Below are 25,318 nucleotides of genomic sequence, written 5' to 3' on the forward strand. Positions count from 1 at the left end.
GGCTACGTCCACAGTGGGCGCGTCCCCGCGTAAGACTTCAGTGCCATTGGTCGATTTGTAAGGGCGGAATGACGCTGTCACCCCGTCTCCTTTCCTGATTGGATAGACTCGGCTAACTGCCGAAAATTCAAACCACAGGAGCGAAGGTGTCAGCGGTGCGGCGGAGAGCGCAGGGACGGTTTATAAATAGCGGAGACGGGGAGCGCAGCCGTGCAGGTAATACACAAGTATGGCTGCCTCTAGTAAGTGACGCGGGCTGTCAGATTCAGCCAGGCTGGTTGAGTCGCCAGGGACGGACCCCTCTATCACAGTCTGTTGTGTTCACATGTAGGGGTGCTGCAGTGTGAGGGAGGAGGGCTGTGCTGTGGCTGGCGCAGGGAGAGGGGGACACACAAGTGATCCAGCAATACTCTGCATTTCTTATATGGAGGATGTCTGCTATTGGGTGTTGAAATAGAATATTGCATCTGTAACTTGTGGCCATACACTTGTTAGATTAGCAGCTGATAGATCATAAGATAGGTTTCTGATCTATCTGATATGTTTAGGAACATTTTTTTTTACTAGGAACAGATTTCCAATAGATTTCAGTTTGAAAGCTATTGAAAATCGATCTGATTTTTTTTTTTTTTGCCATCAGATTTCCATTAGGGCCAATGCAAAATAAGCAATCTCAACAGATCTACCCAGATTTTCCAGCCTGCCAGATTGATTGAAAGCGATTGAAATTGGCTGTGGATTGGTCAATTGATTTGAGATTGATTTTGATTGATTGATCGTCCAGAAATTGGCTGAGTGTATGAGCCACTTTAGGCTATATGGAGATGTAGTGGGGTTTACTGAGCTGTTCATGATTTGTACATATCTGTAGTGAGAACTGGTCAGGAATAAATGGCTTTCTGCATTGGTGTAGATGTATAGTTTGCTGTAGGTGTGATGTGGAATTTGACAAAGCTAAGGGGCCCAATATTGGTTGATCTGCTGGCCCATAGAGTTGCATTGGATCTAATGCTGGGCATACACGTCTTGATTTTGAGCCATTAAGATGGCTCGATAGATCATTTCCAACATGTCTGGTCTCCCGCCAGATCGTTTTGCTGTTTTATTCCAGATAGCAGTGAATGAAAAAGATAAGAAAAATGAGCGGAAGATAAGAGAATTGACTGCGGAATCGATCTGTGAAACGATCGAGCAGCAAAATCGAGCTGTATATGCCCAGCATAATAGTCCAATAATGCATTTAGATCGATTTCCAAAAGCTTTCCTTCTATAATCTATTGGAAGTCTGTTCCTAGTGTGTGGTACACATCAGATAAATTCCTGTCAGGTTCAACTTGACAGGCATCTGACAGAAATCTATCTGATGGTCGAATCTGCTGCAAATCTATCTATAAGTGTATGGCCACTTTTTTTTTTTTTTCTTTAGGTGCCTGAACACTTGTTTTTTCCCTGGCAGATTCAATCACTGTGATCGAATCTGCCGGAGATTGATTCTGTATCATGGCTGCCTGATCTATCTGATGGTAGAATCTGGTGGCTATCTATTAAAGAGTACCTGTAATAAAGAAAAGTGCCCCTAGGGGTGCTTACCCCTGGAGGTGATAGCCTCTGGATCCTTATGAGGCTTTATTTTTCTATCTGTGCGGTAGAGCGGGCTGATCGGGGTTGGCTATTTCGACTGGAGCCCGAGAGGGAAACTGGCACTGCGCCTGCGCTTGAACTTAAAGGTAAATATCGCCAAATGCTGCAGGAGCTACTGTGTCTGTGGGTTTATTTTTATTTTTTTTGGAGTGGGGGAGGCAGTGCTGGATTGGGGCTACACAGGAGGATGGGGAAAACCTCATTAGGATGCAGTCTTCCTGCTCTTGAGGTAAGTACCCTGTAGAGGCACTTTTTTTTTTCCTTACAGGTTCTCTTTAAGGTGGCCATGCATCTGCCGGTTTTGTGGCTCAATTGACCATCTGATATAATATTGAACTGGATGAAAATCTGTGCAGTAGCAAGCATAACCTATTGATGACTCGACTGATTTTGGGCAGCAATCGGTCAAATGTTTCCATTGGACATTCTGAAAGGATCTTTGTTGAAAATGCATGATTGAATGCTTGATTATCGAACACCGGTAACTGCATTCGATAATTACGAAGCAGGTTAACGATTGATGCTAATACAATGTTTAAAGGAAACCTGAAACGAGGTGTATGGAGGCTGCCATGTTGATGTTATTTTTAACCAATACCAGTTGCCTGGCAGTCTTGCTGATCTTTGAATGCAGATTTTTTTTTTTTTTTTTTTTTTTTTTTTTTTTTTACAAACCTATGATCTGCATGCTTGTTTATGGCTACATTTTTAGAGGCAGAGGCTCAGCAGGACAGCCAGGCAATTTACATTGTTTAATCCTTATGCTGGGTACACACTGAGATTTTCTGGCCGATTTACGGTCAGATCGATTATTTCCAACATGTTCGATTTGCTTTCCGATCGACTTCTTATTAAAGTGAACAGAAATTGATCGGAAAGCAAATTGGACATGTTGGAAATAATCGATCTGACAGTAAATTGTCCAGAAAATCTCATAGTGTGTACCCAGCATTATACTGCCCCAACTGTCTATAGGTGTTCTGCTTTCTCATCTATAAGCGTTCAACTTCTAAAAACTTTGTAATGCAAAACTACTTCCTCCTGCAGCGGATGCTTATAGGCATTCTTGTGTCCCTATATTCTGTTGCCACGGGTGTTTAATAAAAGGTGTCTAGTACATTTTGGCACAGTGCCAACTTTCTACTTTGCTTGAAATATGCAAATAATTCTAAGTGAATGCAGAAATCTGCAAATGTTGTTGCAAATCTATGCAGCTTGAATATGGACCAGTGAAATGCATTTTCTTCAAGATTTTATTAGTCAATTTTACAATAGATTTTTCGCAAAAATTAGTATAAATCTGTATCATAATTAGCATAATTCTCAGTACTCTTAAAGGGGTTCTGTGGGGGTTCCTGAGGAGAAAAACTGCCACTTACCTGGGGTTTCTATCAGCCCCCTGCAGTGGTAATGTCCCACGCCGTCCTACTCCCATCTGCCGTTCCCCGCAGCCGGCACCGGGCTATTATTCGTCTGTCACACAGACGAATAATGCGCGTTGCCGTGCCTCCACTCGCGTCATCTGAGGCTTACTGCGCAGGCGCAGTACAACGGAGCCTTGTACTGCGCTTGCGCAGTAAGCTTCCGATGACGCAGGCGGAAGCGAGCGGGTTCGCGGCCACTGTAGCGCAGCCGCAGTTCGATCCCATGCCGCTTAGACCGGGGCCGGCGGCGGAGAACAGCAGATGGGAGGAGGACGGCGTGGGACATTACCGCTGCACGGGGCTGATAGAAGCCCAAGGTAAGGGTCTGTTTTTCTCCTCAGAAACCCCTAACAGAACCCCTTTAAAGGTGGCTATATATCTAGCGATGATTGGCAGATTTGACCAAGAGACAAATCTCTATCTGATCGGAGAGCGGGCTGCCCATACGACGCAGGCCAGTTCCTGATCAATTTCAGCATTAAAGGGAACCTTAACTGGCGTGGAAAAAATAATTCACTTACCTGGGGGCTTTCCCAAGCCTCCTGCAGCCGTCCTGTGCCCACGCCGGTCCTTCGGTGCCCTCCGGTCTCCCTCTGCCGCTAAGTTTCGTTTTCAGACGACTGCCAGTCGTCCTCGGGCAAAGCGTCATCTTCTTCCGGATTCCCCGTCGTAAAGCGCGTCCGCATGACGCGTTTGGCATCATGCGGACGTGCTTTACGGCTCTTTACGACGGGGAATGCGGAAGAACATGACGCTTTGCCCGAGGACGACTGGCAGTCGTCTGAAAACGAAACTTAGCGGCAGAGGGAGACCGGAGGGCACCGAAGGACCAGCGCGGGCACAGGACTGCTGCAGGAGGCTTGGGAAAGCCCCCAGGTAAGTGAATTATTTTTTCCACGCCAGTTAAGGTTCCCTTTAAGTCTCTCAGGAATTGTCTGCTGCCTTGCTGCTGTTCCTCTAATGTGTAAGTGTATACAATGAACAGAGGCGCCAAAAGTATAAGATTAGATTAAATGAGCTTAAAAACCAACTTAAATAGCAAAATTCGAAGGAAGTGGTGGTCTTACCTCCCTCAAGCAGACACGACAACGACTGCGATTCACAGTCAAACACATTTATTAGGAACTCCAAAAAGAAATGCAATGCGTTTCGCAGGTTCAACCCCGCTTCATCAGGCAATATAGGGAGGAGTATCAAACAATCTGCACAAGGATTCAAATTAAGCGCCTCTGATGAAGCGGGGTTGAACCTGCGAAACGCGTTGCATTTCTTTTTGGAGTTCCTAATAAGTGTTTGACTGTCTGAATCGCAGTCGTTGTCGTGTCTGCTTGAGGGAGGTAAGACCACCACTTCCTCCAATTTTGCCATTTAAGTTGGTTTTTAAGCTCATTTAATCTAATCTTCTACTTTTGGCGCCTCTGTTCATTGTATACAATTTTGAGTCCACCCTTGGTGGAGGGTTGCTACCCTTTCTTCCTGTCTACAGAGAGCGACTTCTTAATCCTGAGTGGGGTCAGGACAATCTCCCCACCTGCCTTTACAGTGGTTGCCTGCTGGTGACCCTGACTTGTGAGTATCTAGCAATACAAACTTATTGCCACCTTGTCCAGTATGAATTACACTATTGGGGCTCTTGGTGTTCCCTGTTTTTAATGTGTAAGTGTATACATTTATACATTACCTGTCCTGTGTTGCTGTGCCCGTCAACTCCTGAATCTGCTGCTCTTCCATCAGCCTTCTACCCTCTGCTGGCGTGGTGTGCTATGCGCCAGTGGTATGTATGGGGCTAACTGAAGAGCGGAGGATTCGGAAGGACGGGCACGTCGACACAGGACAGGTAATGTATAAATGCAAACCCTTACACATTAGAGGAGCGGCACCAGGGGTTTCGTTGCTCGTCCTGATATCACTGTTGCTGCTGTGCACACGACGCCCTGACATATTGCTGTATGTCTGAACGGTGTGCGTCCAATTTCGACCTGAAATTGGTCGCATTGTCAGTTGGGCATGCACTTGGCGGCACCGATTGTCATCCGATTCCTGTTATAATAATCCAATCGGATGGTCGATCAGCCGCCAAGTTGTCTGATGTATAGCTACCTTAAATTTATTTGCACCTGAAAATACCTGGGGCTTCTTGCTGCCCCCTGGAGTTATCCTGTGCCCACGACGTCCGTCCTAGTCCCTCCATCAAGAAGCAGCAACAGCTGCAAAGCTGGCTGCCATGCGCCTTCTCAGCTCGCTCACGTGGCTGGGAGTGTTCTGTGCATGCCCAGAATGCTGCAGGAGTGGGAACAGAGTTTGCGCAGCTTGGGGCTGTGCGTGCGCAGTAGCCGCCAACTGTCGATGACCGGCCAGCTTTGCAGGGGTTGCCACTGCTGAATGGACGGCCTTGGAAGGAGGGAGCAAGCACAGAATGACTCCAGGGGCCTGCAAGAAGCCCCAGGTAAGTTAAACTGATTTTTTTTTTTTTTTTACTTAACAATCCTCCTGACTAATGTGGACTTTGGTACATTGTAGATTTGGGGAAGAAATTTAATAAACACAATATAAACATAGCTGGCGCTGGTATGTAGCTTTTGTTTAAAAAATTAGCTGGCAGTGCAAGGGTTAAAAGTAAATAAATGTCAGCCTTCATATTCCTCTTCAGGCTACCTAAAAGGCAGAATGAAACCAAAGATGCTGACCTGATCTTTGTAGGCCACACACTGGCTTAATGACCTCTAATTCGTTATAAAAGAGAATTGCACTACTGTCCAACATAGCCCAAATGCAGGAGAAAAATGTTACCTATAGCCCTGGGCATACATGATTATCATGTGCTCAGGTATACTAGATATAGAAATTTCCCATGGTGTAGTAATTAGACATTGTAACCCTTGAGAGGGTGGTTTAATAAGGGGGTAACCTTGTAAACAGAGTATTGCAAATGCATTGCTGTTTGCCATTATGCAGTGTGCTCTCCAGGCTGTTTTTGGATTCTCGTACTTCTGGCATGGTGATAGGTATGACTATTGGGGGTGCAAATCAGCTGTTGCGAGAACACAAGGCGTTCCTCCCACTTCTTTGGACTGTCTCTCTGTAAACTCCTGCCTGTCTTCACTATGGTGGCGGGCAGGTGATGCACTTGTGACTCAATAGTCTTCAGTACAGCCAGCAGTCACCTTGGCTACTTGGTATCGACCAGCTTCCTCCTCCATTTTCCAATCATAGATGTAAGCAGGAAGCTGGAGGCTGGTATATGGGGAGTTACACAGATGAACTGTGGCTGGGCTCAAGGGCATCAGAACTGGAGTACAGTCACCCTACCCCAGTTATAGTGACAGTGAGTGTACAAAGCAGTATGTCTGACCTATACAGGGGTGCTGTCTATAACTGGAGGGCTATGTTGGGGTGCTGTTGCTTTGGTCTGTCATCATGCGCTAACGGAAGTAATCATAGGTTGCTGGCTGTTCTTTTGTACTACTAGTGGGTAATCAAGGGGCTCTGTCGATTACTGGTGGACTGTCATGATGTACTCTTCTACTCTGGTCTGTTCTGCGGTGCTTTTTGTTACCGAGGGGCTGTCATGAACGAGACGGGCAAAAAGGCTCTGGAAATTTGGAAACTTCATGCGCTGCCATAGGCCATAATTTGAATTAAAGGGAACTTGAACTCAAATAAAAATTTCACTTACCTGGGGCTTCTACCAGCCACCTGTAGCCATCCTGTGCCCTCAGTCAGTCCCGGATCCTCTGGTCCCCCGCCAGCTAGCTTCGTTTTAGCAGACTCGGGAGTCGGCAGGCCGCCGCGTGTGTCATTGCATGTGTTCCCGAAGGTACAGGATGCTATTGCAGGTGGAACACATTCGATACGTGCTGACGCCTGCAATAGCATCCTGTACCGTGCAATGATGCATGTGGCGGTTCATCGACTCTAGCTGGCGGCGGGGGACCAGAGGATCCAGGACTGACCTTGAGAGCACAGAATGGCTGCAGGCGACTGGTAGAAGCCCCAGGTAAGTGAAACTTTTTTTTTTTTTACTTGCATTTAGGTTCAATTTAAGACTACAGTTTTGCTCAGACAGTAATTTAGGTGTCGTCAAAATACAGGACCCAAATTACTATAAAAACAGTGTAATTCTGCCACCAGCAATAGATGGAAGCCGAATTGTGTATTTTCACTCAAGTCCACGCCGTACTGGAGGGGGAAATGGTAATTAATGCCGCAGGGATTTTTGCAGGAGCAGGGTTAGCTGGTTTTTGGCTACTCTATTTCCCGGTGCCTTAGTTACATGAATGCTGTCATGGGGTGCTGTCTATCTCTGGGGGCTGTCATGAGTGCTGTTTGGCTTTATCATGGAGTCTGATCTTTCACTGGACCTGAGACCCAATTATGTTATTTTGGAGAAATGCCTGTCTATTTTTTTTGAACATGCTGTCTAGGTTGGGAGACATGTATAGGGTGACATGTTTGTATCACTGTAAGACTGACCTATTGCCACACCTCTTACTGGCCTTTTCTTACTTCAAGCTGGATAAGCCCTCTTCAGGTTATCCAATTTCTATGACCACGGTCACAAAACGCTGCATGCTTTGATCACAAAAAAATGGGTGCGGGGCAAAATGTTGATTGCCCCGTAAATTATTTAAAATCACAGTACATAGCTAATGCACATTTACCGGTGAACGGGTGAGTTATTCACTCGCTCAATTGATGTTACATTCTGGAACTACAAGGGAAAGCATTCCTCACGGTGAAAAATACACTGGAGGTACTCTTGAAAGGTTCGTTGCAATAAGATGCAATCCATTTTCATGTAAGTGTATACAGCTCTCTCCAGTCAGGAAAACTGAGTACCCAGCAAGCTCATGGTGAACCAGAACTCCTATGAATGTGTGAGGGGCTACAGTGCTCTCCCCAGAAATTTTTTTCCAGCCGGGTGGCATGAAAAAGTAGCCGGGTGGGGCGAGATGAGAGAATGCAGGGTCGGTGCGTCTGTGTGCAACTCTGCTTACAGCATAGGAGGAGGTGAGCTGAATACAGCCGGGTGGTAGGGCTGCACGATTTTAGGCAAAAATCGAAATTGCAATTTTTCTCTCAAATTGCAATTTCGATTTTTCCCCGGTTTTTTTTTTGTTTGTTTTTTTTACTTTTGTTTAATAAATTCCTGCTTTTCGCACTTTGGGCTGTGGGGGGGGGGGGGGGGGGGGCTTGGGTTTGGCTCACGGTCTGCACTGCCTGGTCCGCAATATATTGCTTCTGGCCCCGCTGTGCGCGGATTAGCCAGAAGCAGTGAATATGGATAAGTGTTAATGAGCGGGGGGCGGATCCACTAGAGCGAGCGGCCGGGCACATCATACAGCATTACCTATCACTGGCTAGCGATAGAATGACGGCAGCGGTAGGCGGAGATGTACAGAACATACAGCTCCGCCTACCGCTGCTGTCATTCCATCGCTAGCCAGTGATAGGTAATGCTGTATGATGTGCCCGGCCGCTCGCTCTAGTGGATACGCCCCCGCTCATTAACACTTATACATATTCACTGCTTCTGGCCAATCCGCGCACAGCGGGGCCAGAAGCAAGATGTTACAGACAGCGGACCGAAAAACCGAAGGTACTGACTATCAGCAGATCGTCTTGCCTCGAACCGCGGTTTCGGTTTTAAACCGAAAAACTGTGCAGCCCTACCAGGTGGTCACCAAAACTGAGCCTGGGGAGAACACTGGGCTACAATGGACCAAAAAGCCCTCCTACTAAAATACTATACAAAACAAGTTTGCTTTCTTAAAGAGACACTGAAGCGAAAAAAATATGATATAATGAATTGGTTGTCTACTATGAATAATTACTAGATTAGCAGCAAAAAAAATATTATTCTTTTTATTTTCAGGTATATAGTGTATTTTCTAACCTTGCATCATTCTATAATATGTGCAGATTACACAACACTCAGCATTCAAAATGATTCTTTCAGAGCAGTCTGAACTAATGACCTCTCCTCTGGCAGAGAAAAAGAAATTTGTTCACTAACAGTTGAGATAATAAAAGTCAGATAACAGCCCTCTCCACGACTTTGAAAGTCATAGAGCTTAATGGCTTTTTTTGCATAGATAACTGGAGTTTCTTAACTCTTCCTGTACTGGAAACCATTAGACTGATGTATCTGATCTTAATGCTTTATTTCTTAGCTGTACTACACATACAAATCATATCATTTTTTTTTCGCTTCAGTGTCTCTAACAGAAGGCATTTGCAGTAAGTCAGGTTGGAGTGAGCTCCGAGGGGTCTCTCACAATGCATCACTGCTGAAATATGCAAATTATCCATTGTTGTACTTGTAAGTTAGCCACATCTCCAGATCCGGTGGAATGCAATGATGTATCAGCTTGGTAATATTAGAGCCACAATAGTCCACCATGCATACAGACTTGTTTCGGATTGGTTTATCCTCAATGCATGGCATGGATTAATGAGGATCAACTAATCCAAAACAGTCTGTATGCATGTTGGATTATTGTGGCTCTGTAATTTTAACAAGCTAATACATCATTGCATTCCAGCGGTTCTGGAGGTGTGTTTAGCTCAGACAACAATGGGTGATTTGCATATTTCAGCAGTGATGCATCGTGAGAGACCCCTCAGAGCTCACTCCAACCTGAATTATAGCACATGCTTTCTGTTTTTAGAAAGCAAACTTTTGTTTTCTAGTCAGGAAAACTGTACTGTTTATTTTATTTTTTATGCATGTGTGAACCAGCATTCAGTTACTAGCATCAGGTAGTAATTATTTCCAGTTAGGACATATCCACAACTTTTATTGTCTGATATCCCATTACAGGGGTGATGGAAGGGAGCCCGGAGAGCCCCTTTAAAGAGAACCCGAGGTGGGTTTGAAGAATATTATCTGCATACAGAGGCTGGATCTGCCTATACAGCCCAGCCTCTGTTGCTATCCCAAACCCCCCTAAGGTTCCCCTGCACTCGGCAATCCCTCATAAATCACAGCCACGCTGCTGACAAACAGCTTGTCAGAACTGGCTGTGTTTATCTCTATAGTGTCAGTCTGCTGCTCTCCCCGCCTCCTGCAGAACTCCAGTCCCCGCCTGCATCCCTTCCCTCCCTGCTGATTGGAGGGAAGGGACGGGGGCAGGGACCGGAGCTATGCAGGAGGCGGGGGAGCAGCCAAGACTGACACTACAGATGTAAACACAGCCTCACAGCACGGCTGTTATTTATGAGGGATTGCAGAGTGCAGGGGGACCTTAGTGGGGTTTGGGATAGCAACAGAGGCTGGGCTGTATAGGCAGATCCAGCCTCTGTATGCAGATAACATTCTTTAAACACACCTCGGGTTCTCTTTAAAGACCTGGGCATGGATGTGGGTGGGGTAGCTGGAAGGCTATATTAAATCTTAGTTTTTAGTTTTGCTCAGAGAAGCCACAGCTGGAGTCTGGTATTACATGAGTCATTACACACTGTCATGGCCCTGTGTACAGAAACTGTATTTGTACTGGAGCATGAGGCTGTGGTAACTGTCCATTGTAGTGCAGCTGCATCCCCTATTGTGAGTGGTGTCCCTCCTTCCCCTCTGGTCTTCCCTCTGTGTGGTTTATGGTTTTTCAGCCGGCTCCCAGCATTTGTCATCACTAGTTTTCTTTTTTTCCCTCTACTGCAGAATGAGTCTACAAGCCCAAAACGATGAAAATTTCAGCATAACAGCTGAGACGTGTGACTTCCTGTTTACTCCTCCGCAACCTACCGGCAGAGTCTCCATCCTCCGATCCTCACAGAAAGAGAATCTGCCTCCCAAGAGCACTGGCAAAAGCATGAAGGTACTTATTGTAGGGCTGGATGATGTCGGGGTGTAGCCACACAGACACGGCTGCCAGTGAAAGGAGTGCTGTGAACTGGAGAAAAGTTCTCTCTCTGCACAGGAAGCTGTTAGTCACACATGTGCTGCCTGCGCTGTACTGAATGCATCATTCTGCCTTCCAGGTCACTTTCCAGACTCCAAGGCGGGACCCTCAGACTCACAGGATCGTCAGCCCCATCAACGTTACCAAGCCAGAGAGCGTCTTCACACTGGATGACTGTGCTGACGCTCTGGAGCAGCTCCATCTGTCTGTGGGAGATGCTTCCAGGTAAGGTTACATTGCAGTACTGGGCTTATTTCCTGGCAGATACAAATCTCTTACAGAGAAAAAAATAATCAGATTTAAACTAAAATAGGAAATTGAATTACTCCCCCTTTAAAGGTAATAACGGTTTTGGGACACATGATTGCGGGTGACTGTTTCACTCGTGCACTTTCCGGGCTGACAGCCAACACATGGTATGTGCGCCCCTGGGGTTACTTGGGCTGGTCTTAGGGGGAATTTGTCATGGTTAAAATATAACTATACGCAATTGTAAATTGTGCATAAACTGGTATTTGTAGTACATTAGAAGTGTAAAGTAATGCGTTTTGGTGTATCTTCTATACTGTACATGGCTGTTGAATACTCCTAACAGATGTGTCAAGGGGTGCTTTGAGGTTGTTATAAACACAATCTTTCATAAGAGGTTTAAAGTAAACCAGAGATCTTTAAAGCGGAATATAACCCTGCATTTCAACTTTGCTCTAAAACATTATTTACAGCTTATTATATGCAACCAGCATTTTTTTTTTCTAGACCAGCATTGGAAGGGTTAAACAGAGGTTTATAAACAGAAGTTTATTTGGTCATCTTCCAGCCCCTTGAAGTGTCTGTGTCCCTCGATGCAGCTGCGCAGTCAGCCAGTTGTCGGCACATGCAACATTCTTTGCATCTATTTATTTATTGAGCCTATTATTCATTTATAAAGCGCCAACATATTATACAGAGCTGGACAATAAATAGGGCTACATGAATTAGGGGTGACAGACAGAGGTAGGAGATGGTTATATAACATAAGGTTATATTAAGATGCATGATCATGTGATTTTACAGACACAGAAAATAAAGTCTAAGTTTGTCCACGGGAAGGGTGTCCTAGCTGGGGTTGCAAGATTAGACACACTGGGGGGAGTTGAGGCAGGCCCTTTCAAAGGCTTACAATCTGAAGAGGATATCTCAACAGGAGTGCTGTGTGTAGGCCTCCCATGCAGGCAAGAAACTGGGGGCAGTGCTGACAGCACCCCAAGCACTGCCACCACTCAGATGACTGCTCCCTGGGGGCAAAGGGTGGGGGGGGGGATAGGATAGAGGCAGAGAACTGCAGACAGCCCACCCTGAGGCTTGGCTACTGCCCGAGGGGGACCATCTTTGTTGCCATATTTTGAGCCCCCCTGGGAAAGATCCCTACCATGTAGGTAGTGAATTGCAACTGGCTGCAAGAGTATGCAAGATGCATGGTGGGGGTTTTGCAGCCCCTGAAGCATTGCCACTGGCAGTAGAGAAGGGAGCCTGCGCAGAAGAGGTTTCCCCTGCAGCTCTTTAGGTGTTAGTGTACTAGAGCTGAAAAATAAAGATTTTATACATACCTGGGGCTTCCTCCAGCCCCATCTGCCTGGATCGCACCCACGCCGCCGTCCTCCACAGCTCCGACACCGGGTCCCTGCACTTCGTCAGTCGGAACCAATCTAGCGTAAGTGAAGTGCTCTGTTTGCGTATCTCTCCAGCTGCTGGAGAGATAGGTAGAGGGCGCACTTCTCCTGTGTAGACTGGCCGCAATGGTAAAAGTGTGGGGACTCTGTATCGGAGCTGCGGGCAGCTGTGTGGGCGCGATCCAGGTATGAATAAAATATTTTGTATGTTTTTCAGCTCTGAATCCCTCTGACCCTTTAGACTCCTGCTCCAAGATGCCGCAGAGCATTTGGTGAAATCATCCAAGCATGGTGTCTTGTGATTATTAAAAGTTCATCTAAACTAGGGGTATTAAAATAAAAAAAAAAAACTGCTTTAGAGGGACTAGGCGGGCACATGCAGGTCTAAAGGGATGCTGGGGATGCCTTTTACTATTTGGATTGCTGTAGCAGAATGGAGCTTGCTGTGGAAGCCAACGCTACAGCTGTTTAGACTTCTGTTTACTGGACTGGTCTAAGACTTGGTTCACACACAAAAAGGTGTCCGCTCAGTTTTTAGACAGTTGGTATCAGTTTTGTAAGTGCTTCTATGGCTTTTTTCCACTTGAGTGGTGAGCAGACAATATTTTGCCCTCAGCTCATCTCTAAACTAACAGTGAATGGCTCCTTTTTTATAAATAGGAGCCATTCACACTTGTCGCTCTGCAACGGATCCGCCCGATCTCATGCAGTAAGCGGATCACACTTCTGTGCTGTCTGCGCTAATCATGGGCAGGCAGATGAGTTCCTCCATATAGCCTATGGGGGTAATGCATGTGCCCCAGGCTACGTGTCCTGCCCCCGCTCGGTCCTTATACACAGTTCGATGGCTGGCAGAAATATGGGCATCTCCATTGGGCTGCAACCAATGGGAAACCTCGGCAACAGGGAGAATTCCTATTGGTTCATGGTGGACCAATGAAAATTCTACCTATCGATTTGAGCGGTCGTCCCAGAGTGTATGCAAAATGGTTGGAGTGCATCCACTTACCGTGCCCGTTATGCTTCCCCTCAAGTGGGAACCAAGCCATCCAGTCCTGTCAGTTTTGTATATGTTTCTATTGGTGTGCACCCATAAAAGGGGTACATATCCGGTCAGGTAAAACTGATGCAAAATGGGCAGGACTGGACCAGAAATGTACAGATTTATGTGTGAACCAAGCCTTAGTGAATTGAAGCCATGTTTTTGGGCAAATTACCGAACTTCTATGGCATGTGTGAAATCTTGGTGATTACCAACAATGTTTTTCTGCAGAGGGTGCCATATATACTCCTGTCCGACTCCCAACTTTTATTCTTAAAAACAAAAAAAGGGAAAAAATAATTGGTCCGAGTATAAGCCGAGGTATCTCCAGTATTGGTTAGCGAGCCACAGGGCTGTGGAGTCGGTACAAAAATACTCAGACTCCTCAGTTTATGAAACCTCCGACTCAGGTACCCAAAATAGCTCCGACTCTGACTCCACAGCCCTTGCCAGCCATAGGTGCCCCAATACAGGTATCCCCAGTATAGGTTAACCAGCCATTGGTACCCCCCCCCCCCCCCTCAGGCTGGGGGATTAGAGGAGAGGAGAGGAGAGCAGCCGTACATTCGGGCTCCTCCCTCTCTTCAGGTCCCTCTCTGTGCTCTCCTCTCTATTGCTTAAATCCTGTGTGGTGGCGGGGTGACTCACCACCTGGGCTACAAGCGATGATCATGTGCCGCTGGGCTGCCCTGTATACAGTGGCGCTCACAGGAAGTAGTGTGATTACTAATTCCACCTCATCATTGACCTGGAGCCCAGAATTTGATTCACCCCGCCTCCGCTGCCGTACATGGTTTCCGCAATGGGGAGAGGAGAGTATCGAGGATGACCTGAGGAGGATGAGGGGGGGGGGGGCCTCCCTGCAGCTGAGTCCTACTTTTGGCACTGAACCCTTTCCCTTCCCTTTCCCTTCACTCTGGAAATGTAATTAACCTCTTGAGCGGTACACCCAATGCTCTCTTCAGGAGTCCCCCATGATTAATTTATTAGATCAAATGGCTGCGAAAGGTTTAGCTAGCACTAGGCTAGCTAGTATAGGTGTCCAGCAACCCCCTCCTATCCAGCTGCTTATACATTATTCAATCTGGTTCCAGCGATCGCTGCAGCCTCCCCACGCAGATCCGGTCTTCTCTATGGGGAGGATCGTGACTGCGCATGACGGAGACGCCCTGTACGATCCTCCCCATATAGAAGACCGGAGCTGTCCGGGGAGGTTGCTCCGATCGCTGGAACCAGGCTGAATGTATGTTGCTGGATGGGGGGATCGCGGTATTACACACACACACACACCTAACTTTGGGCCCACCCAAAACCCCGAGATGGACTAGTCCAAAACCTGTCAGTTTTGTTAGATTTCTACTACTTACTGTAAGTGACCGCAACATAGGAGAGCAGTAATGTATGGCTCCTTTTACTCTGGAGGAAACCTACTTCTTATCTGTACATGTTTACAAATATTTTACATTTTAAGATTTTCGAGCCATTGGTCCTTTAAGACTCCGGGGGTTAAAAAGTAGGTGGATTGGAAAATGCTCAGTAACAAACCTTCTGTAGAGTGAGCAAACAAGCTAGGCAAGCTCAAATTAGAAGTCTGGAATAGAGTAAAAGAACAAACCTCTGGCCCAGAACAGACACTGTAATTTACCGGAGACTATAACTGCAGGCAGGATGTAGTCCTGGAAAATTAGAAGCTTTGTATTCATACAGCACTGAATTTTCTTTGTGCCCTTATTCCCTTAGCTTGGGAATCCTCAAGCAATGCAGTGCTCACTCAGGTCTATGGACTTCCATAGTGCAGGCTGTGCTAGCTGGGTCAAGCCAGAGGGTCACATGACCTCCCTGACTTTGTCACAGCAGCAGTAATAAAGCTATATATGACCAGGTCAGAGGTACTTTTTAAATAAAATGTGTTACTTTGCTCATTAGATAAAGTAGACCTAGACTCTTCTATAGGACAGAAGGAAAACTTGAGAGAACACCCTGTATGTATTTAGAATTTAGCCTGTCTAATTTCCCTTCAATTGTGTCTAATCGCAAGCTGCAATTTGATCTCTCCCCTGTGTCACATGACTGCCACGGCAGAGATGGCAGATAAGCCCATTTGAAAGCACAGGATGTTAACAATACATCTGCTTCCATGAATCGGGAAGAAGAAACACTGCAGATTTATTGCAGGATTTGTATCCGCTGTAGCAAAGTGCTTTTCTGTAAAGGTTATTATGCTGTTTATCTTTTATGCTGGGCATACACTGCCTCGATTATGCGCCGGATCGAGCCGCTGGCCCTGCGGGCGCTACTTATCTTCTGCTCGATTCCCCGCTATTGTCCGCCCGAGCGGCGAATCCATCTGGCAGGTCATCGGACCTGTCGGAAATTATCAATCGAGCCATCAGCGGCTCGATTGATAAGGAGCAAACGCTCTGTGTGTGCCCAGCGTTAGAGCAGGGGACGTTCTGAGTTCAAGCCCACTTTAAGATTTAAAGGCTAAGTTGGATGATTTACAATTTACTCCATGCGGTAATCTATTGGAAATTGGTGGGCAGACAATTGAATCCCTCTCTGAGGTTCAATCAGAGAGGAACACAATCGAATGGATTATTATTTATTGTATTTATAAAGCGCCAACATATTACGCAGCACTGGACAATAAATATATACAATGATGACAGACATAAGGTTCTACAACATAAAACAAAGTTATACAAGGCAAACTGTACAGAATACATGATCGATATGGGCTGGTTAGGTAGGCCCAGTAATACAAGTACAGGTTGTCATAGGACAGGAGCACACGATCTTGTAGATTACACCAGGGAAGGGAGGACCCTGCCAGAGGCTAACAATCTAAAGGGGTAGGTTGGAAACACTAGGTGGGGCTGTGAAATAAAGATTCCGTAGAGTTACTGTGTGGTGGGTAGGCCATCTTAGAGGTGGGATTTGAGGGCTTGCTTGGATGTGTTGAAGGAGGGAGCAAGTCTGATGGGCGGTGGAAGGGCGTTGCAGAGTATGGGGTGGCTCTTGAGAACTCCTGCAGGCGGGCGTGGGAGATGCATGGTGCGGTGAGGCGAAGGTCATTGGAGGATCGGAGGGGACGACCCGGTGTGTATACCTGTGAACAAGCTCAGAGATGTAGGTAGGGCAGGTTTTGTGCACAGATTTATACGCCAGGCATAGACTCTTGAAACGTATCCTGAAACTGATTTGGAGCCAGTGCAGGGATTTACAGATCTGGTGGCAGCTTGAATATTGTATGGCCGCCTTAAGGGGTGAGGTGTGTTTTTGTTTGGTATTCCAATATACCTCCTCAGTAGTTGCCAGTAGAAAGTGGTTGGTCCTTGGGCTGCAATCATAACAATGTGGTGTATGTGGGGGTTCTCTGTAAAGTTGTAGCTTTACAATAATAAAGCGTACTTTATCCTCTTTATGCTTTTGTAGATGTAGGGAGAGCTCTTCTTAACTAGTTATCCTTTTTACCACCAGGCTAAATTCTGAAGAGAAAACCATCTGCAATGGCATCGATCTGCCAGCCCATCCTGAGGATGAGGCCCCACTAAAGAGCACTGGTGCCTACAGCATTGACTTTGACAAACTTGATGACATCAATCCATTCAAAAGCACAAAGACCATGGTGAATTCTCCTGTGAAACCAGACAGCCTACCAATGACCATCCCGGATTCACTGGTCGATCTTGAGGTGAAAAACTTGTCTGAGGCACCAGCTGATAGCACAGTTACAGCTGGACTGGATTTGCCAGAGTTTTCTGATTCTCCAGTTACTCTACAGTTTTCCGCTGGATGTGATTCTTTAAATAATTCTGGTAAGATAACGCTAGATGACACTGTGCCCTTGACATCGGAGACTCTAGTCGAGAGTTCTTCATCCAATCCAGTGGCGGCTGTTGAGGTTGATGTTGGTTTAGCTGAGAAGGAAGTTTGCAGCACAGAGATTGTGGTGGATGTTGTACCAGCCCTTGCTGCTGGAGAAACGGAGGCTCCACAACCTGATGTTCCCAATTCTCCACCAGTTCCAAAAGTATCCTACAAATTCGACCCTGATCAAATTGATTCCATAGATCCATTTAATACTGGAGGCTCAAAAATGCAAAACTCTCCAAAAAAACCTCATGGAGAAGAGAAAGGTGAGAAGGCAGAGCCACTGAAGATGGAATTTGATTTTGGCAGTGGTGATGCTCCTGTTCGCAAACCACCACCTAAAAAATTGGGTAAGAGGCCACCTCTCAAAACTGCCCCCCAAAAGCCAGCAGTGGTGAAGGATGTGGCTCCGGAGAAAAAAAAGGAGCACGACACTCCCAAACCGCCAGAGGACGACATCATTGTTCCCAAAGCTTCTTACAAGTTTGACTGGGATAAATTCGATGATCCCAATTTTAATCCATTTGGATGTGGAGGGTCAAAAATTGTTGCTTCTCCTAAAGTCTTGAAGGACACCAATGAGACCCCAGCAGTAAAGAAAGAGGACAGACCAACAAAAGCAGAGAGTCCACCTGCTGACGTACCCACAGAAGAAAAGACCGAAGACCCTGAACTATCTGCTGATACACCTACAGTAGTAAAGACTGGAGATTCTGAGTCAGTTATTAATGGACCAGCAGTAGAAAAGACTGAAGTCATTGAGCCAGCTGGTGATGTCCCAGCAGCACCTGAGACTGAAGGCTCTGAAACAGCTGTTGACATACTATCCGAGAAGACTGAAGGCACTGAAAGATCTGCTGAAGTCTTAGCAGAAAAGACTGAACTCAACGAGCCAGCTGTTACTGTGGCAGCAGAAGGACAAAATGAAGCCACTGAAGCAGAATCAGCTGTGCAGTTTGGGTATGTTTTGTATTATTATTATTATTATTATTATTATTATTATTATTATTATTATTATTTATAAAGTGCCAACATATTCCTTGGCGCTGTACAATGTAAGAAAACAAACAAGGGATACATAATGATACAGACAATGATATACATCAAATATGAACACTGATACACAATACGGCACTGCTGATTACAGTTTGATTTAACATGACTAAAATGTATAAATGTCTAACAGAGTGCAAGCAATTAAATTAATAACCTTCCATGACACAAAAAGGTGAGAGCCCTGCCCTTGCGAGCTTACAATCTTAAGGATTTGTATGCAGTTTATTCATTTTGAGCTTTGACCAAGCAATACTGGGTTTATTTTTCAGGGTACAGCATATTATTTATTTATTATTATTATTATTATTATTATTATGGAGATGTGACTGCAGCTGTAGGGGGGTATGACTGGATGTCCAAACCAGAAAGTTCAGCCAAATAGCAAGACTTGTTGGTTCTCAACAGCCAACACTGCTGGGTTGCCAAATCATCCAGTTTAAAACAGGGGTTTCAAACTCAGTGGGCAGAAATTGTACACTGGCACCAAGTTGTGCGCCGGTTCCCCGCACACTTGCGTCTGACGGAAGTGTGCGGGGAACCGGTACCGGCGCCGCAGGAAGACTGAGGACGGCGGTGTGGGAGCGATCGGTGCGTATGAGGCTGGAGGAAGCCCCAGGTATGTATAAAACATTTAATGTAATCCAGCTCTGGTACACTTTAACCTGCTGAGCGGACGAGCTCAGCTCGTCCAGTACCGCCAGAGCCTGTCGCTCAGGCCCTGCTGGGCCGATTTGGCTCAAATAAAAAGCAGCACACGCAGCCGGCACTTTGCCAGCCGCATGTGCTGCCTGATCGCCGCCGCTCAGCGGCGAAAGAGGGTCCCCCCAGCCGCCTGAGCCCAGCGTAGCCGGAACAAAAAGTTCCGGCCAGCGCTAAGGGCTGGATCGGAGGCGGCTGACGTCCATGACGTCACTCCGCTCGTCGCTATGGCGACGATGTAAGCAAAACAAGGAAGGCTGCTCATTGCGGCCTTCCTTGTTTATTCTGGGCGCCGGAAGCGATCGGAAGAACGCCTCCGGAGCGACCTCTAGTGGGCTTTCATGCAGCGAACTTTCAGTTGGCTGCATGAAATATATTTTTTTTTATTAAAAAAAAAACCCTCCCGCAGCCTCCCTGGCGATCTTAATAGAACGCCAGGGTGGTTAAAGAGGAGCTGTTGGGTATAAGGTCTCAGAGAAAATAAACACATATATCAGTAGCTAAAGATTGGCTGTACTTACATTACATATGCATTTCACTGTCCACGTTTGGATTTCACAGAATTTGTATATAGTATATGCAGAGATAGATGCTCATGGCAGGCTCCATGTTTTTCTGTCAAATGTGTCGTCATGTCCTGCCTGCTTCCTGATCACAGATAAGCTTGTACTAAATAACACAGTGTGCAGTGAATATTAATGAGCCATGTGGCTAGGAACAATAGCTGACTCCTGCAGTGTAGTCTGCCCGAGATTTATCAGTGCTACGCGATTACAAGCTGCTGTAACGTCTCATTAGCAGCCGAGGGGAGAGCCCCAGAATGCTTTGCAGTATGGTATGCGGCTTGCGTCTTCTTAAGAATAACAGACTTGCTGATAAGCACACATCAAAGGTAACTGAGATTTTTATCTTCACTAATTGCTTTTGGGCTTCCTTCTAAACTGTTTAACACAGGAGAATAGAGGTTTAAATTAGCTTCTGCAGCCCCCCCCCCCCCCCTATGGCTTTCCAGGTGTTCTAGCGCTTCACCTCCAGTATAGCTTGCTTGGTAGTAAAAAGTGGGCCAAACATAATGCAAGTTTAATGACCCTGAGGGCCATATTTGGCCCACGGGCTGGGGTTTAACATGTATGCGTCAAAGCAAACCTGAAGCAAAATGTCACTGTTGCAGTTTTAAAATCAAGTCTTTTAAAGAAAACCTGAACTGAAAATTAAGTCAACATAACCATACACAAGTCATACTTGCCTCCCATGTAGTCTACTCCTCAATCTTTCTCCTGTCCCGCATCCTGTTTGTCCACTGTGATCAAAAGAATTCTCTGTCCTCCATTTTGAAAATGGCCATTACCCTATAATCGCTTCCTGGTCAGCACACTGTTAAACAGGAACATCGCCCACTTGAGCCATTAGGGAAACATGGACATTACCTGGCACATCAGTTGTCCTGTCGGCTGTAACTGACAGCAACTGATATTTTACTGACAACTGATATAAATGTCAGAACTGGAAGGGATTGTTGTCCAAAGAAAATGGTGAGGAACTGATGGCGAGGTAACCAGGGCTGTGGAGTAAGTATTAGACTAATGCAGTCGAGGAGTCTGAGCCATTTTGGGTACCTGGAGTTGGAGTCTGAAGATTTTTGTACAGACTTCACAGCCCTGGAGGTAACGAGGTAACTTCAATTAACATTACATAATGTGTTTAATTTAAATGTTAGTTGAGGTTCCCTTAGGCCCGGTTCACATTAGCGTTCCCTGTCCGGATCCGCCTGATCGGATCCGGACCGTATACTGTACAAACGGAACGTACGTTCCGCATAGCAATGCAAAGGCCATGCGGACTTTCACACGCGTCCGTTCCGTACAGTACGGAGCCGACTCCGGACACTTTTCCAACATGCGCTATTTTTTGCTCCGGCTCATCCGGCCCATGCACCCGGACTGGAGTCTGACTGCACCATCCGGATATAGAAAACCAATGGGAAACGGAAGCACAGAACACACTGGAGACAACACCGGACGTTCTACCCCACTTCCTATGAGGATTTATAGCGGCCATTTCGGATGGGGACACATGGGCCCAGCATATCTGGAGTGGAGCAGCAGTGACACACGTGCTGGAGCTGTTTTGGCAGTATGTCTGAGGTGGTGAGGCCTACAGCGGAGGACCTGATTCTACAGGTGCACCTTCTGCAGACCCTAACAAATTTTAAGGTAATCTTCCCCCCCCCCCCCCCTCCCACGGATCCGGATGGCAGCCTGAAGCAGTCCTGATGCAAACGGACCGGATCTGGATCGGATCCGGATCGGAACCGTACGGTTCCAATCCGGATCAGGTCCGTTTGCATGCCAAAACGCAAGTGTGAACGGGGCCTTATAAAGAAAAGCAGAATTGATGACCGTTAGAACAGTAAATCCTTATCTCAAGCTGTCTCTTGGGTGTTAAAGTGCTTCAGACAACAAGACTGTACTTGACCCAGTCGGTGAAAAATAGCTCAGGGAAGCTCTTTTGCATAGATAACTGAAGTTTCTTTTCTGTACTGGAAAACATGACTCCTCTTTGCTACGAATGTTCTATTTCTTAGCTGTACTACACATACAATTCATTATACCGGTATCATAAGTTTATTTTCACTTTCAGGTTTGCTTTAAGTACTGCACATAATCGGTGCCTAAAAATAAACTAACCAGCCTCAAGACCTGTAAAATTCACGTGTCAGTAATTTAAAGGTTGGGTTGGCAATACTGCTGAGGTGGTAAGGCTGCATAGTGTGCATCTTTATCACCAGTCTGGTTTCATGTGGTTTGCTGCAGATTATGTATTTGTTTCTCAACAGTTTTTTGGTATGTACCCCTTTTAAAACTCTGCACTCACCAAGTACTCCCTATCATTGTTAACATTCTCACAAGTACCCCTTGACAAATGGATATTTAATACTTGGTTCTGAACAATATCTAAGCAATTACTATTGCTTTTGATTAGCTAAAAAACTAGTTTTGTTTAAGATTTATCATTTCTAAAAACTCTACATTTGTTGTTCTTGGTTAATTATATCAAGCCCAAGTACCCCCTGCAACCATCAAAGGTACCCCCTGGGGTATGCGTGCCACACACTGAGAACCTAGGATGTAGAGTATAGCATTGCTGTGTGAAATCTTGCTCATCTCTGAAATCCTTCCCTAGACCCCGGGGTTTTCCATAACTTTCACAGAAAAAGTTTGACTTGAATATAGTACATTTGGAACCTGTTAATTGTATACACATCTACAGTCTCCAAAGTTTCCCAGTCCTGTGTAGAGATGTAAGATGCTAAGAATTTCGGCTTGCATGCTTTTTGAAATTGGGCCAATCAAGTGCACTTAACCTCTTGAGGACCACAGTTTTAACCCCCCCCCCCACCTTCCTTACAGACCAGGCTTTAAAAAAAAAAAAGCCATTGCAGCTTTAAGGCCAAGCTGCAGGACCGCACAACACAGCACACAAGTGACTCCTCCCCCTTTTCTCCCCACCAACAGCTCTCTGTTGGTGGGGTATGATCGCTCCCCCTGTGTTTATTTCTCTAGTGTCCCAGGGGCAGCTGTGTCACACGGCTGTCCCCAGTACAGCGCTGCCTTAGTTCGCAGCACTGTACGGGTAATTAGATGGCGGTTTCGCCATCTAACAGTCTCCAGAGCGGCGATCGCCGCTTGGAGGCTGAAGGTGGAGCTCCGCCTGCCAACAGGAGATGCGAGCAAGCCTGCGCACTATCTCCTGCACTGCTAGCCCCAAGGACCTTACGCTGATCTGCTTTAGGCGGTCCTGTGGCTGCCACCACGGCCATGCCCATCTGCATGACGCGGTTGGCAAGCAGTTAGTGTTAAGCCCCCAAAAAGGTCACTCTTGGCCAGGGACAGGGAAGACTCTTAATCCTATAGAGCCTTCTACGTCGTCTTTTGCTCTCCTACTAATTTTTTCGCCCTCAATGGCTATCATTCATAAAACTGTTGTCGGTAAAGTAAATCTATGCAGGAAAACCCCGCTGGCGGAATTTTAGACTTCCCGCTGCTCATTCATAAAGTATCCAGGTGCAATAGCACTGCGGAGATTCCCCGAACTAGGCTGTCGGTAGGCTTGCGGAGACACAGGAAGCTGCGGAGTTGATGCATTTCTCAGTGTTCCGCTCTACTGCAGCTGCCTGGGAGGTCTGTCTCTCTATTCCCTTACATGGTTATCGCCACATCAGAGGGAGCTGTATTTCCCGACCACATACCGTTTCGGTGATCTTTATGACTTAACATTTTGTTACATTTGTTACAAAAATAACCGCACAAGGCGGTGATTTATCACTCTGCTCGGTAGTGTCAGCTTTTCATGCGGAAAGAGCCTTTATGAATGCCGAACTTGCCGAGTGGTCGGTAAAGTCAGCTGTTTTTTAAGCATTTCCGCATGCGGAAATGCTTTATGAATGATCGCCATTGTGTGTACTCGACCAATTGGTGAAATACATGTCTGCAAGTCCTTGGGAGGCTTTGGAAGCACTTGTTGACTGGCACATGCACAGTGCGACAAATTAACGTGGGTGACTCGCTGGAACAAGAGGACAGGGAAGGCTCAATAGGATCCAGAGCCTTCCCTGTCCATAGGTGAGTGTAAACTTTTTTTTTTTTGGGCGGGGGCTTTACACCCTTAACATCACTAGCGTCCTATTAAATGCGCCAGGGTGGCGGCGCAGCATTTATTTTTTTTTTTTAACCATGTAGCTAGCCTAGCGCTAGCTACATGATTCCCCCCTCCCCACGGCATCCCTCCCATCCTTCCGATCGCTGCTGGCGATCAAGCCCATCCGGAAATCCCGTTCTGAACGGGATTTCCTTTAGGGCTTCCCCGTCGCTATGGCAACGATCGTGAAGACTTCATCGGGAGTCCCGATCCACCCCTCAGCGCTGCCTGGCACTGATTGGCCAGGCTGCGCACGGGGGGGGTTTATATAATGCGGCGGGTAGCGGCGCATCAGCGGCGGCGATCGGTGTAAACACGCAGCAAGCATAGTGCTTGCTGCGTGTTTAAGAAAAAATAAAAAAAATAAAAAATTGTCCCAGCGGGGCCTGAGCGGTGCCTTCCAGCGGTAATAGAGAACCCGAGGTGGGGTTCTAAGAATATCCACACACAGAGGCTGGGTCTGCCTATACAGCCTAGCCTCTGTTGCTATGTAGTGTCCCCCCGAGGCCCCCCCTGCGCTCTGCTATGCCCCCACAAATCAGTCGCGCTGTTGACACGCAGCGGGCTGTGTTTACCTATGTAGTGGTTTACCTATGTAGTGTCATTCTCTCCGCTCCCCCCTTCCCCCCCCCCCCCCCCGCCTCCTACATAGCTCTGGTCCCCGCCCACGTACCTTCCCTCTAATCAATGGGGAGGGAAGGGACATGGACGGGGACCGGAGCTATGCAGGAGGCGGGGGGAGCGGCGAGAGTGACACTACATAGTTAAACATAGCCTGCTGCGCGTCGACAGCGCGGCTGTGATTTATGGGGGCAGAGCGCAGGGGGGGGCCTTGGGGGAGACTACATAGCAACAGAGGCTGGGCGGTATAGGCAGACCCAGCCTCTGTGTGCAGATATCATTCTTAGAACCCCACCTCTGGTTCTCTTTAAGTGCATTGTAATGAACTTGGTTACAAGCTGTATGCAGTTAGCAAGAAATGTAAGACTAAGGAAGCAGGAGGAAATAAATTATATATAAAAGTACAAATTTTATTAATGACCAAAATACAAACACATATATATGTAAATCTATTTAAAATTGACCAGAACACACAGGTGGGCCACCATGTCTAGGCCAGATGGAAAAATGTAATTTATTTCCTCCTGCTTCCTTAGTCTTACATTGATCATATTGAGAAGTCTCAGACTTGTGGAGGATTATCTGTGATAGGAATTTTTAGGACCCATTTGTCTAAATCAGTTAGCAAGAAACATGCATGCAAGCTAGAAATCTTGGCACTGCATTGACCCATTTCTAGTCCTGTGTAGTTGTTAGCATTTCAAAACATTTGGA

At 46.5% G+C, this 25,318-nt stretch overlaps 1 protein-coding gene across 1 annotated transcript in view; it reads left to right on the plus strand.

Annotated features, from left to right (window-relative positions):
* Window positions 1-96: 96 nt before the first annotated feature.
* The window catches only part of TACC3 (transforming acidic coiled-coil containing protein 3), a 60,014-nt gene continuing 34,792 nt past the window's right edge, over window positions 97-25,318 (plus strand). Inside the window, exons 1-4 of the mRNA XM_068275802.1 lie at window positions 97-216; window positions 10,726-10,882; window positions 11,046-11,191; window positions 17,138-18,490. Of these exons, the coding sequence (XP_068131903.1) occupies window positions 10,727-10,882; window positions 11,046-11,191; window positions 17,138-18,490 (1,655 nt within the window). The 5' untranslated portion in view covers window positions 97-216; window position 10,726. The remainder of the gene's footprint in view (window positions 217-10,725; window positions 10,883-11,045; window positions 11,192-17,137; window positions 18,491-25,318) is intronic.

This window comes from Hyperolius riggenbachi, chromosome 1 (genome assembly GCF_040937935.1).
Source record: "Hyperolius riggenbachi isolate aHypRig1 chromosome 1, aHypRig1.pri, whole genome shotgun sequence".
Lineage (NCBI taxonomy): Eukaryota > Metazoa > Chordata > Amphibia > Anura > Hyperoliidae > Hyperolius > Hyperolius riggenbachi.